At 47.2% G+C, this 11,298-nt stretch overlaps 1 protein-coding gene across 1 annotated transcript in view; it reads right to left on the minus strand.

Annotated features, from left to right (window-relative positions):
* LOC120930498 (inositol 1,4,5-triphosphate receptor associated 2) overlaps positions 1 to 10,593 on the minus strand; it is a 37,541-nt gene extending 26,948 nt beyond the window's left edge. Inside the window, exons 1-5 of the mRNA XM_040341676.1 lie at positions 10,510 to 10,593; positions 6,706 to 7,282; positions 6,454 to 6,564; positions 5,340 to 5,520; positions 5,037 to 5,110 (exon numbers count right to left, since the gene is read on the minus strand). Of these exons, the coding sequence (XP_040197610.1) occupies positions 5,037 to 5,110; positions 5,340 to 5,520; positions 6,454 to 6,564; positions 6,706 to 7,276 (937 nt within the window). The 5' untranslated portion in view covers positions 7,277 to 7,282; positions 10,510 to 10,593. The remainder of the gene's footprint in view (positions 1 to 5,036; positions 5,111 to 5,339; positions 5,521 to 6,453; positions 6,565 to 6,705; positions 7,283 to 10,509) is intronic.
* Positions 10,594 to 11,298: the final 705 nt, after the last annotated feature.

Consider the following 11,298-nt stretch of genomic DNA (forward strand, 5'->3'; position numbering starts at 1 on the left):
ATTCTTTTCTCTAGTTCACCTAAAGAAACAGCAAGAACTCTCTCAGTGACAAAGCCGGGGTTGGACTGACCTGGATCAGCCCCAGCACCAGATCCCCCAGGTCCCATCAAGGCGTGCCCTGATATGTCCTGTGGGGAGAGCAGCGGCATAGCCGTGTCTGAGCCCTCGGATTTTGCGGGGGAATCCCCACCCTTTGTACCCTCTGACCCAGAAGGCATGGTACAATACCGAGGTACACCTGCTATCACCCAGCCACAGACGTAGCTAAGGGGATCTGTCGGTTTGGGAGCGATAGAGACTAACGCCCAAACTGAGAAGGGAGATCAGCAGTTCTTTCCCTTCTTCTTTTTCTTTTTTTTTTTTTTTTTTTGAAGAGGAAAAGAAACCACTCTGTCTCCCACTAAGTATTGCCAATAGCCATCTGCTGAAAAAAGGAAAAGAAAACCTATCTGTAGGTTTGACAGTCCTTAGAAAAAACTGCAATTCTTCCTTTCGCCACCGGGTGTCCTCGGCGTGCTCCGCTCTGTGTCCTCCTCTCCTCTAGCTCAGGATGACACTGAGCTCTTGGCAGCTAATGGAAGGACCTCCCCTTCCTTTATTTGTGATTCGCCGCCCACCGGGACGCGCCCCCACCACGGAAACGGCGCGAAAATCGTTCATATCTCGGGCACGCGCGCGCGCCCCCGTCGGCGGGGGCCATCACACATGGAGGAGGACGGAGCAGCGCAGGCACCCAGGCAGGTAAGCCCTTTAGGTAGGTCACAGACCTCCTTTTAGCATGGAAAAAAGACTCCCCTCTTACAGAGATCCCACACCTAGCGCCAGCAGCCCAGCTAAACAACACTTACCAGGGAGGTCACATATTACTGGGGAAAAAAGATTGAATCATCCTGTCTCTGTCATAGACATAGTGATTCCTTGCCAATGCAGAGCATACCCAGGCCTGTCCCCCTGTGCACCCCCTGTAGGGAACCTGCTAAGAACCAAGTTCCGCAAGCTCCCCCAATACTTACCTGCTCCATGCCGCAGGACTTTTGCACAGCAAGAGGTCCAATCTTCCCCCATCTCCGTGGGTGGCGTCTAGACCTTCAGGCCCTGGGTTCCTATGAAGGAGCCACTGTCCTGGGCCCATATAGCACCCTGGCAACAGAAACATTAGGCCCCCAAAGGTTTCTAAGTTCTTGGCCCAGGGTCCAGCTCTCTGAACAGAAAGCATTATGGGCTACACCCCAATGGTTTGGGGTCCGGTTGCTGACCACTTTAGCACTGAGGCCTTTGGACAGAACCGGTTAGCCCACCTTAATCCCAAGGATGTGGAGGTGAGCTAAACCATGACCAACACCTAAGACACTGGCGAAAAAACTGAGGTACTCCTCCTATGGGAGGGGGTTATATAGGGAGGGGCACTTCCTGTTTGAGATTGCCAGTGTCCATCACCTGAAGGTACTCCATATAACCCACATAGTAATGAATATGCCGCTCTGTGTCCCGTGATGTACAAGAAAGAAATGGAACTTCCGTTTTAACCCACTCCTCTCCCCCTTACATGCCACATTTGGCATGTAATTTTTTTTTTTGGGGGGGGGGGAGTGGGGGCTTCAGGAGGAGGGGACTTCCTGTCCCACTTCCTCCTTCCGCCGAGGGGCTGCAAAGGCGATACGTCATATCGCCTTTTGGCAGCTCCTCCCTGTAGGCGATCGCCTGGGACATGTGACAGGTCCCAGGCGATCACCTGTCCAATCAAACAGCGCAGCGCCGGGCCACGCCGCTCGCGCATGCGCAGTGGGTGCCCGGTCGTGAAGCCGAAAGCTGTCATGGCCGGGTGCCCACAGTGACAATGAAGACGCCGGCCGGGGAGGGGGGGGGGGTGGTGGGGCGGGAGAGGAGCGGACCCCCGGCCGGCACGTCGCTGGAACGCTGGAGCAGGTAAGTGTCAGTTTATTAAAAGCCAGCAGCTACACTTTTTGTAGCTGCTGACTTTTAATAAACTTAAAAAATGGGCGGAAAACCCCTTTAAGCACTTGGACTCTTATACTAGGAAGCCATGCTGTTTTCATAGATGCAGTATGCGGTTTAGCATTGTTGTGCTGAAATATGCAAGGCCTTCCCTGAAAAAAGACATCCTCTGGATAGGAGCATTTGCTGCTCCAAAACATGGATGTATTTTTTTCATTATTGATGGTGCCTTTCCAGATGTACAAGCTATCCATCCCATACACACCAATGTACCCCCATACCATCAGTGATGCAGGCTTTTGAACGGGGCCGCGGATAACGAGCTGAAAGGTCCCCCTTCTCTTTAGTCTGGAGGACGCATTGCCAATGCCAAATTTTGATTCGTTTGACCACAGGACAGTTTTCCACTTTGCGACAGACCATTTTAAATGAGCTTCGGCCCAGAGAAGATGGAGGCATTTCTTGATAATGTTCACGTCTGGATTCTTTGCATTGTAGAGCTTTTGCTTGCATTTTTGGATGGCATGGTGAACTGTGTTCACAGACAGTGATTTTTGGAAGTATTCCATCACAAAATCATTTCGGTTTTAAAATGCAGTGCTGCAAGGACCCAAAGATCACAGGCATCCAATATTTAATGTAAAAGGAAAAGAAGGGCACACCGACCTAGTGCATTACCAATGGCTAGGTTTAATTAAAATTGTATAAAAAAAGATCATGCATGCTCACAAAACAAGTAAAAAACAAGCATAAACATCACTCCATCAAAAGGGATAGATGCCTCCGGAAGGTCTCCTACTGGAACCAAACAGCCGGATAGTCCAGACAACATAGATTACAGCTACGGCTTACGTGTTGCGAGGGCGGACCCTCTTCCTCAGAGCCAAAAGTAATAGTCTTTTGGCTCCGAGGAAGAGGGTTTGCCCTCGCAACGCGTAAGCCGTAGCTGTAATCTATGTTGCCTGGACTCTCCGGCTGTTTGGTTCCAGTAGGAGACCTTCCGGAGGCATCTATCCCTTTGATAAAGTGATGTTTATGCTTGTTTTTTACTTGTTTTGTGAGCATGCATGATCTTTTGTACAATTTTAATTAAACCTAGCCATTGGTAATGCATTAGGTCGGTGCGTCCTTTTTCCTTTACATTTTAGTCTCAAGAATACCAAATATTCTGAGGAGGACAGCAAGATCCCTGGTCATTCCCTATTCCAACGGAAGACTCTAGTTGTTCACCAAGTGATCAAGCTCCCGAGCGCAGGAGACTGTCTGTGTTTTTGTGAATTATCCAATATTTAATTTCAGCCTTGTCCCTTACATACACAAATTCTCAGAATCTTTTGATATTATTATGTAGTGTAGATGATGTACAGTATTTAAAGTGTTTGCAATTTTACATTGATGAACATTCTGTTTGACAATTTGTAGATGCAGATTTTCACAGATTGGTGAACCTGAATCTTTACTTCTGAGCGTCTGACTCTCCAAGATGCTCTTTATATACCTAATCATGTTACTGGTCTGTTGTCATTTAACTTCATTAGTTGCAAAATGTTTCCTTCCTTGTTAGTACCATTTACTTTGCCAGCTTTTGGTTGCCCTGTCCCAACTTTGAGATGTGTTGCTGCCATTAATTTCAAAATGATCTTATTTTTTTTTCTTAAAATGTTCTCAGTTTAAAATATTTGAGATTTTCTATTGTGAATAAAATACGAGTTTGAGATTTTCAAATCATTGCATTTTTATGTTGATTTTACACAGCGTCACAACTTTTTTGAAATTGGGGTTGTACTCTGTTCCTTCTATCTAAAGGCAGCCAATACAGTCGTCACATACAGTGCCTTGAAAAAAGTATTCATACCCCTTGAAATTTTCAACATTTTATCCTGTTACAACCGAAAACCTAAATGTATTTTATTGGGATTTTATGTGATAAACCAACAAATTGGCACATCATTTTTTTACAAATAAATATGTGAAAAAAGTGTGGTGTGCATTTGTATTCAGCCTCCCTGAGTCAATACTTTGTAGAACCACATTACAGCTGCAAAACTTTTTGGGGATGTTTCTACCAGCTTTGGACATCTAGAGCAGGGGTGTCAAACTCAATTTCATTGTGGGCCGCATCAGCATTATGATTGCCCTCAAAAGGGGTGGTTGTATATGTAAGATTAGATGTCCAGCGCATCCTTTTCCCATATATTAGATGACAAGAGTCACCCCACCATCAGAAGTTGAGTCCCCCACTCTCCCTTACATCACAATACACCACCCTTTCCTTATGCTGCTGCTGGGAAGAAGCTGGATGCATTGCTTGAAATCAGAGAGTAAGGGTCTGGAGTAGGACCAGAGGAGGGCTGGAGATCTCCTGCAGCTGCAGGAGAGGTGCAAGGGCCACATGAAATGGCCTGGAGGTCCGGATTCAGCCCCGCGGGCCTTGTGTTTGACACCTGTGATCTAGAGAGTGACATTTTTGCCCATTCTTTGCAAAATAGCTCAATAGCGCAAGCAGATTGGATGGAGAGTGTCTGAACAGCAATTTTCAAGTCATGCCACAGATTCTCAATTGGATTTAGGTCTGGACTTTGACTGGGCCATTCTAACACAAGAATATGCTTTGATCTAAATTATTCCATTGTAGCTCGGGCTGTATGTTTAGGGTTGTTGTCCTACTGGAAAGTATTACACATTTGAGGTGGATGTGAGAATCCCCCCACTGAGCTATTGTATTCCGACAGCAGGGAGACTTCTCTGCCTGCGGCACAGATCGAGTGGGGAAACTCCGACAGGCAGTTATACAGAAGTCGATCAATAGTCTTTTGTACAGCCACAGTGCCCATACAGCAGGGAGCGGCTGAATCAATTAACTTCTGTACAACTGCCCTGTCAGGTTTCCCCTACTCGATCAATGTCACAGGCTATAGACTGCAGTGCTGATCAGTGTATTCTGAGCTCTATGAATGCTGGAGTTTGTAGTTCTAGAACAATGATCTCCCTTGTATCTAACAGATGAGGTCTGAAATATTTGAGTTAAAAATGTGCATGAGGTAAGTGGAGATCATTTTTTTTTTCCTTCTGGTCCTCACCTGCCAGTATACTGTCCCGCAGTTTAATCATGGAGTCCTCAGTAATGGCAGAATCCTTTGTCTTATTTTCAGTGCTGGAAGACACACAGAACATCAGCATTCATATCCCTTCGATTACTCTGCATCCCTTTTTTTTTAAACTATCTGCATTGACAAGGTTTATGTGTCTTCTATAAATCTTTTAGAACTAAAATGTAATCAAATTGCAAGAATAGGTTTCCCCTTAGTTATTATTTGTCCAAATACAAACAGTATAATCAAAGAACGCCCTGACCATAAATAGAGGAATCGATCAGCTCTTACGCATTGTTGCGGCAGTCATCCACCCATTCTTTCATAATGGCGTGGTAGGTGTCCAGGTCCATCGATATGTCCCTCTTCTCTGGATCCAGCATGTTGCACAGTTCACTGAGTCCACTGTCTTCCGAGCCGCGGCTGGTTGTATATCGCAGGTAATCCACGATTTTCGACACTGCCACCTTACCTAAGTCCCAAAATGATCCATAATATAAGTGGGTGTTAACTGCCAATACAATGAAGAAACACTAGAATGACGTACAATTTTCACATTCTGATTGCATAAATAAATAAAAGGACCTGCCCACATATTTGTGCCACTGGCTCATCCCTGACTATTGTGGCAATCGTGCTACTGCCCGGCCTTCCCTTACCTGCAGCCGTGCCACTGACCAGCCTTCCCTCGCCCGCATCCGTGCCACTGACCAGCCTTCCCTCGCCCGCATCCGTGCCACAGATTGGCTTTCCCTCGCCTGCATCCATGCCACTGACTGACCTTCCCTCGCCTGCATCCGTGCCACTGACTGACCTTTCCTCGCCTGCATCCGTGCCACTGACTGACCTTTCCTCGCCTGCATCCGTGCCACTGACTGACCTTTCCTCGCCTGCATCCGTGCCACTGACTGACCTTTCCTCGCCTGCATCCGTGCCACTGACCGACCTTCCCTCGCCTGCATCCGTGCCACTGACCGACCTTCCCTCGCCGGCATTCATGACACTGACTGACCTTCCCTCGCCTGCATCCCTGCCACTGACCGACCTTCCCTCGCCTGCATCCATGCCACTGACTGACCTTCCCTCGCCTGCTTCCGTGCCACTGACCGACCTTCCCTCGCTACTGACTGGCCTTCCCTCGCCCGCATCCATGCCACTGACCGGCCTTCCCCCGCCTGCAGCCTCCCATCTGCATTCCAGATAACAAGTAACCAATCTGGCATTTTTCCTACCCTCTTTCTCACCTGTTAGATCTCTTAAGTACCCGTTTGAGATCCCGTACACAATCAGGGCAAAGTTAGAATGCTGTAACTTTTTTTGTGACTTTGGAAGAATGGCTTTGAGATAGAGATGACAGGTATGGGGAATCCTTAATGGTTTGGGCCTCACCATACTTAATCCTCACCTCTGCGTTCAGTGTCGCAGGCATGGAAAATGCTGTCCAGTAGGTCCTCCTCACAGATCAGACTGACTTCAGATGCCGACTCATGTTTGTGTTCTATTGTACGCTTCAGACCTGGAAAAGAGATATCGATATGCTAAAGGAATAGTTATGGAGTCACAGCAGCAGAGGGTAGCGGTTATATCTGATTATGGGGGTCTAAGCAATATGACTAAAGACCTCTCACTGTGCCCGCCCTGTGTGTGGAAGTTTTACCTGCACTCTCACTCATTGACAACCTCTTCACAACTGGAGACTTCAATGTAAAATTTTCAGATTTTTGGTCAAAGTAAAAACTTGAAACAGAGGGCAAGATCCGGTCTTCAAAGATAACAGAGCTTGGATTGGTGGACTGGTGGAACTTGAAGTGGGTCTCTCGGGGAAAGACGACTGGCGTGGAGCAGCTCTGGGAGCCGCAGGATGGCCAGACTTTCCTGGCCTTCTCTTTGGAGGTCACACTAGCAGAGTAGAGCATACTGCTCAGTGGGGAGTCATAGTCCAGTACTTGTTGCATCATCGGAGACTGAACCTGGATCCGTGGGGAGAAGGCAACCAGTGTGCTGGGGCTCCCCGGGTCTTTGCTGGCGCTTTTCATGGCGCGATTCTTCAGAACCTCCTCCAAGTCTTTCTTTGTGCTGGACTGGGGACTGTCAAAGTTTCTAGACTGAAATTTGGGGATCTGTAGGTGTGGGTTGGAGTCCTGGTCCCGCATCTCGATAGTCTTGATCTTGCGGCGAATACTGTCTACAGGGTTGTGCCTCTTGGTTGCTGATCCAGATTCTGACATTTTTATCTGTAGAAAAGAAAGATATAAGCATTTTTTAACATACCAATAAATGTTCATTACGATAGCCATTCTGATAGTTACTAGATATTACTTGTAACCTATGACAAGTGTCATGATTGAGTGAAAACCGGGAGTTTCCATTTTCCTGAAATTTAGTCAGATTTTGCCAATAGGGATGAATGCACTGACATTTTTAAATGGCACAATATGCTCCTTTCAGCCATCAAAGGTCTATTCTAAAGCAACCTTTAAAAGGGACAACACAAAACTAATTAAATCCACAGAGTGTCCTCCGTGCAGGAGGAGCAGCTGCCAGGAGACTGGGTTATCATGTTGCAGAGCAGGGAGCGCTCACACAGAGCATGACAGCTCATCCTCCTAGCAACCCCTTCTGCACTAAAGACAGGGTAAGTAGCTGGGGATGGGAGTAGAGAGCCCTGTATTGATGGGGTAGATGGCAATGAGCAATAAGTTTAGGTCATTTATAGCTAGCAGAGGCATTCCCTGCCCCACAGCGGTTTGTATACGTAGCACCCCCTTTACTTTCAGTAAGGGCACTACGCTAAAGTTAGTGGGGGAATGAGAGAGGCAAGTTGCTCTCATTCCTGATTGTGCTAAATTTGCCAAATCTGGATTGTTCTGTGGGTCAGACTGCGTTCTAGGGATGCGGTACCATCCCTGGGCGGCAGGTGGCACCAGAGAGGTCCAGGCGGAGCCGCTTCTTCTCAGCAGCCAATTCGAGGAGTTTTCCCTTGCGGGGCATGCTGGGGAGGAGTATTTCTGTGGCGGAAGCTGCTGTTCTTGGTTCTTCGCAGGTTCCTGGTGCGGCACCCACCTTTAGGGTGTGCGCACATCGCGTGCCCCACCACTATGGCCTACCTGGCCTGGGGTCGCACGCTACGCGGAGGTTCCTGACTCTGGGCCCGCCTGGCCCAAAGCAACTGATGCAACAAAGGGGCCCCAGTGACTGACTGGATCCCCCTTCTATTGAGAAGATCCCAGGCTGTGTGCCGTTCGGTGGGGGGGGAGGGGGGGGGGGAATCGGCTTGAGGAGAACCCGGAGGCAGGTTATCCAAAAGGGCTTGAATGAACCATCGGGGATCTGGTAAACGGGACATTGACAGGTACACTTTCACTGTCAACCGGTGACCCTAGCGCAAATTTACTGGGAGGATAAGCTCAAATATTTAGCTCATCCAAGTTCTAGGCCTGAGGCAGAGGCTCCATCAGAGCCAAGTCTGTGTCAGAGACCTGCTCCTCCCAGCATCCTTAAAGTGACACTTCGGCTGCCAGGCCTGTGGCAGGGGTCTGTCCGGGGGCACTTCACCCACTCTGGCTGGAGTAGCGACGAACTGTACTACTATTGCTGAAAGCAGGATTGCATTCTTTTTCATCCAAGCCTGATACCGCAAAGTTCCTTTACTTCATCAACCTTTTCTGTCTACCTCAAGTTGATGTTCCTCGTGTTGGGCCAAGAAATAAAGCATTCAGAAAACCTTATCTACGAACTGGACATTCGCTTACTGCTCTACTCACTACCTTCACCCCTAGACAACACATAGAGGTAACTTAATATGCCGATCTCAAAACAATCAGCGGCTCCTGAGGGGGTAGCGCTACATATGCAAGGGGACATGTATATATTCAGCTGTGAGCCATGGAATGTCTCCATCACATATGATTGGCTGTCAGCTTCGGCAGGCTAGCTCAGGCAGGTTTAGACTTGTGTCCCACCCCTTTGCTTAGTGTTCAGGGGAAAAGCTTTGTAGTGGCGTTGCTTCCAGTGACACCACCAATGCAGGGGCACTTTTTCTTCTCAGTAACACCACCGACACAGGGGCATTTTTTGCATTTCAGTGACACCAGCTCAAGGACATTTTTTTTTTTTTTTGCATTTCATTGACACCGGCTCAAGGAATCTTTTATTCATTTTTTTGCATTCCAGTGACACCGGCTCAAGGACATTTTTTTGGGGCATTTCAGTGACACCGGCTGAAGGTTTTTTTTTTTTTTCCTTTCAGGGACATCACTGACTCAGGGTTGGGGCACCATGGGCAATGGAGGACCTGGTCACAGCACTGCTAAATACATACGCAAAAAAAAAAAAACACACACGGTAAACAAGGAGGGGGGAGGGGGGTAGATCTATACTCATGGTTATACTAGTTCCAGGTCAAAGCAAGTGGTAGCATTTCAGAAGTAGGCATCAGCAATGGAAGCCTACAGATTTCTCTAATGGCAGGTTTCCTTTAAGCAGATCCCATATCATAGTTGTCAAACACAAGGCCCGCGGGCCAAACCCAGCCCTCCAGGCCATTTCATGTGGCCCTTGCACCTCCAGCCCTCCTCCAGACCCTTACTTTCTGCTTTTAAGGGGGTGCACTGTGATGTAAGGGAGAGTGGGGGAGTCAACTTCTGATGGTGTGGTGGCTCTTGACATCTAATGTAAGGGGAGGGGATACGTTGGACATCTAATCTTACAGATACAACCGGCCCTTTTGAGGACAATCACAATGCTGATGCGACCCACGATTAAATAGAGTTTGACACCCCTGCCATATATTATACACAATTAGATTCAAAAGGCATTTACAAATTAGAATCACAACCTGGGGCCAAAAAAGGAGCCTCTTGCATTATCAATGAGCACAGAAGAAAACGTCATATAAAAAACACAGATTTTTGCAGTTTAAGCCTAGGTTCACACTGCTGCGAATTCAAAATCGCAGTAAAATGCACGATTTTACCGCGATTTTGGCCGCAATTTAATGTAAATCGCGGCCCGAAATCGCAAAAAGTAGTACAGGAACTACTTTTTGAAATCGCAGATGCGGCGTCGCACTGATTAGGACAGTGCCATTGCCGACAATTGCCGCCGATTTGAGATGCGATTTGACATGTCAAATCGCATCTCAAATCGTACCCAGTGTGAACCAGGGCAAAGGCAACTTTTTATCTTCATTGCTACTTCTTACTCGCTAATCAGCATAGCAAGCTCTTAGTGACAATAGTGCATGCACTTATAATACTGGCAGTTATGAATGATCATAGGACCTTATAAATATGATGAATATCTAGATATGAACAGTTATGCCATGTCATTTATCACTGAATTATTATTAGGCTGCATTTAGTTACCGTACTTTTAGGATACACAATCCAATCCTTCTAAAGTCTAAACTCATGTTAGCCTGCATGGTCACCTATGCCAGTACTGACTGTGAAATACTCACCAACCCAACAGTGATGAATTCTGTAGAATGCAGGGAGCCAACACTGATAATGTGTAAAAAAAATAAAAAAAAAATAGGAAGACTTCCAGCTACAAACCTGTTTCCTCCAGCCTGGGCTGGGAGTCTGATCAGAGTTGCACAGAAAGTCTTTCTGGTGTCAGAACCAGCTCTGGATAATCAATAGAACCAACATCAGGTGTGTCTCCACCACCCATCCATCTCTGAGCCATCTAATCCTGAAAGGAGAAGGTACACTGCTGCCACCTTCTGGACAGAATTGATAACTGACACTGCAATCTCTGATCAAGTCTTACTCCAAATGAAAGAAAAATACCCCCTGTCTGATGGAAGAACAATGCTCAGGTATACTTACCTTATTATTCAAAACACTATGGCCCAGATTCTTCTAGGAGTTACGCCGGCGTATCTCCTGATATGGCGTCGTAACTCTGAGTTTGAGGCGTCGTATTTATGCGCCTGATTCTTTGAATCAGTTACGCATAGATTTGTCTTAGATCCGACCGGCTCTTACGCCGTCGTATCTAAGTTGCATATTTACGATGGCCGCTTGGTGGCGTTTCCGTCGATTTACGCGTTGAATATGGTAATGAGCTAAATACGCCGATTCTCAAAACGTACGTGCGGCCGGTGCTTTTTTTTACGTCGTTTACGTTAGGCTTTTTTGGGCGTAAAGTTACCCCTGCTCTCTGAGGCGTAGATGAGGCGTACCAATGTTAGGTATGGACGTCGGAACAGCGTCAAATTTTATCACGTTTTACGTCGTTTGCG

This window comes from Rana temporaria, chromosome 3 (assembly GCF_905171775.1).
Source record: "Rana temporaria chromosome 3, aRanTem1.1, whole genome shotgun sequence".
NCBI classification, from domain to species: domain Eukaryota; kingdom Metazoa; phylum Chordata; class Amphibia; order Anura; family Ranidae; genus Rana; species Rana temporaria.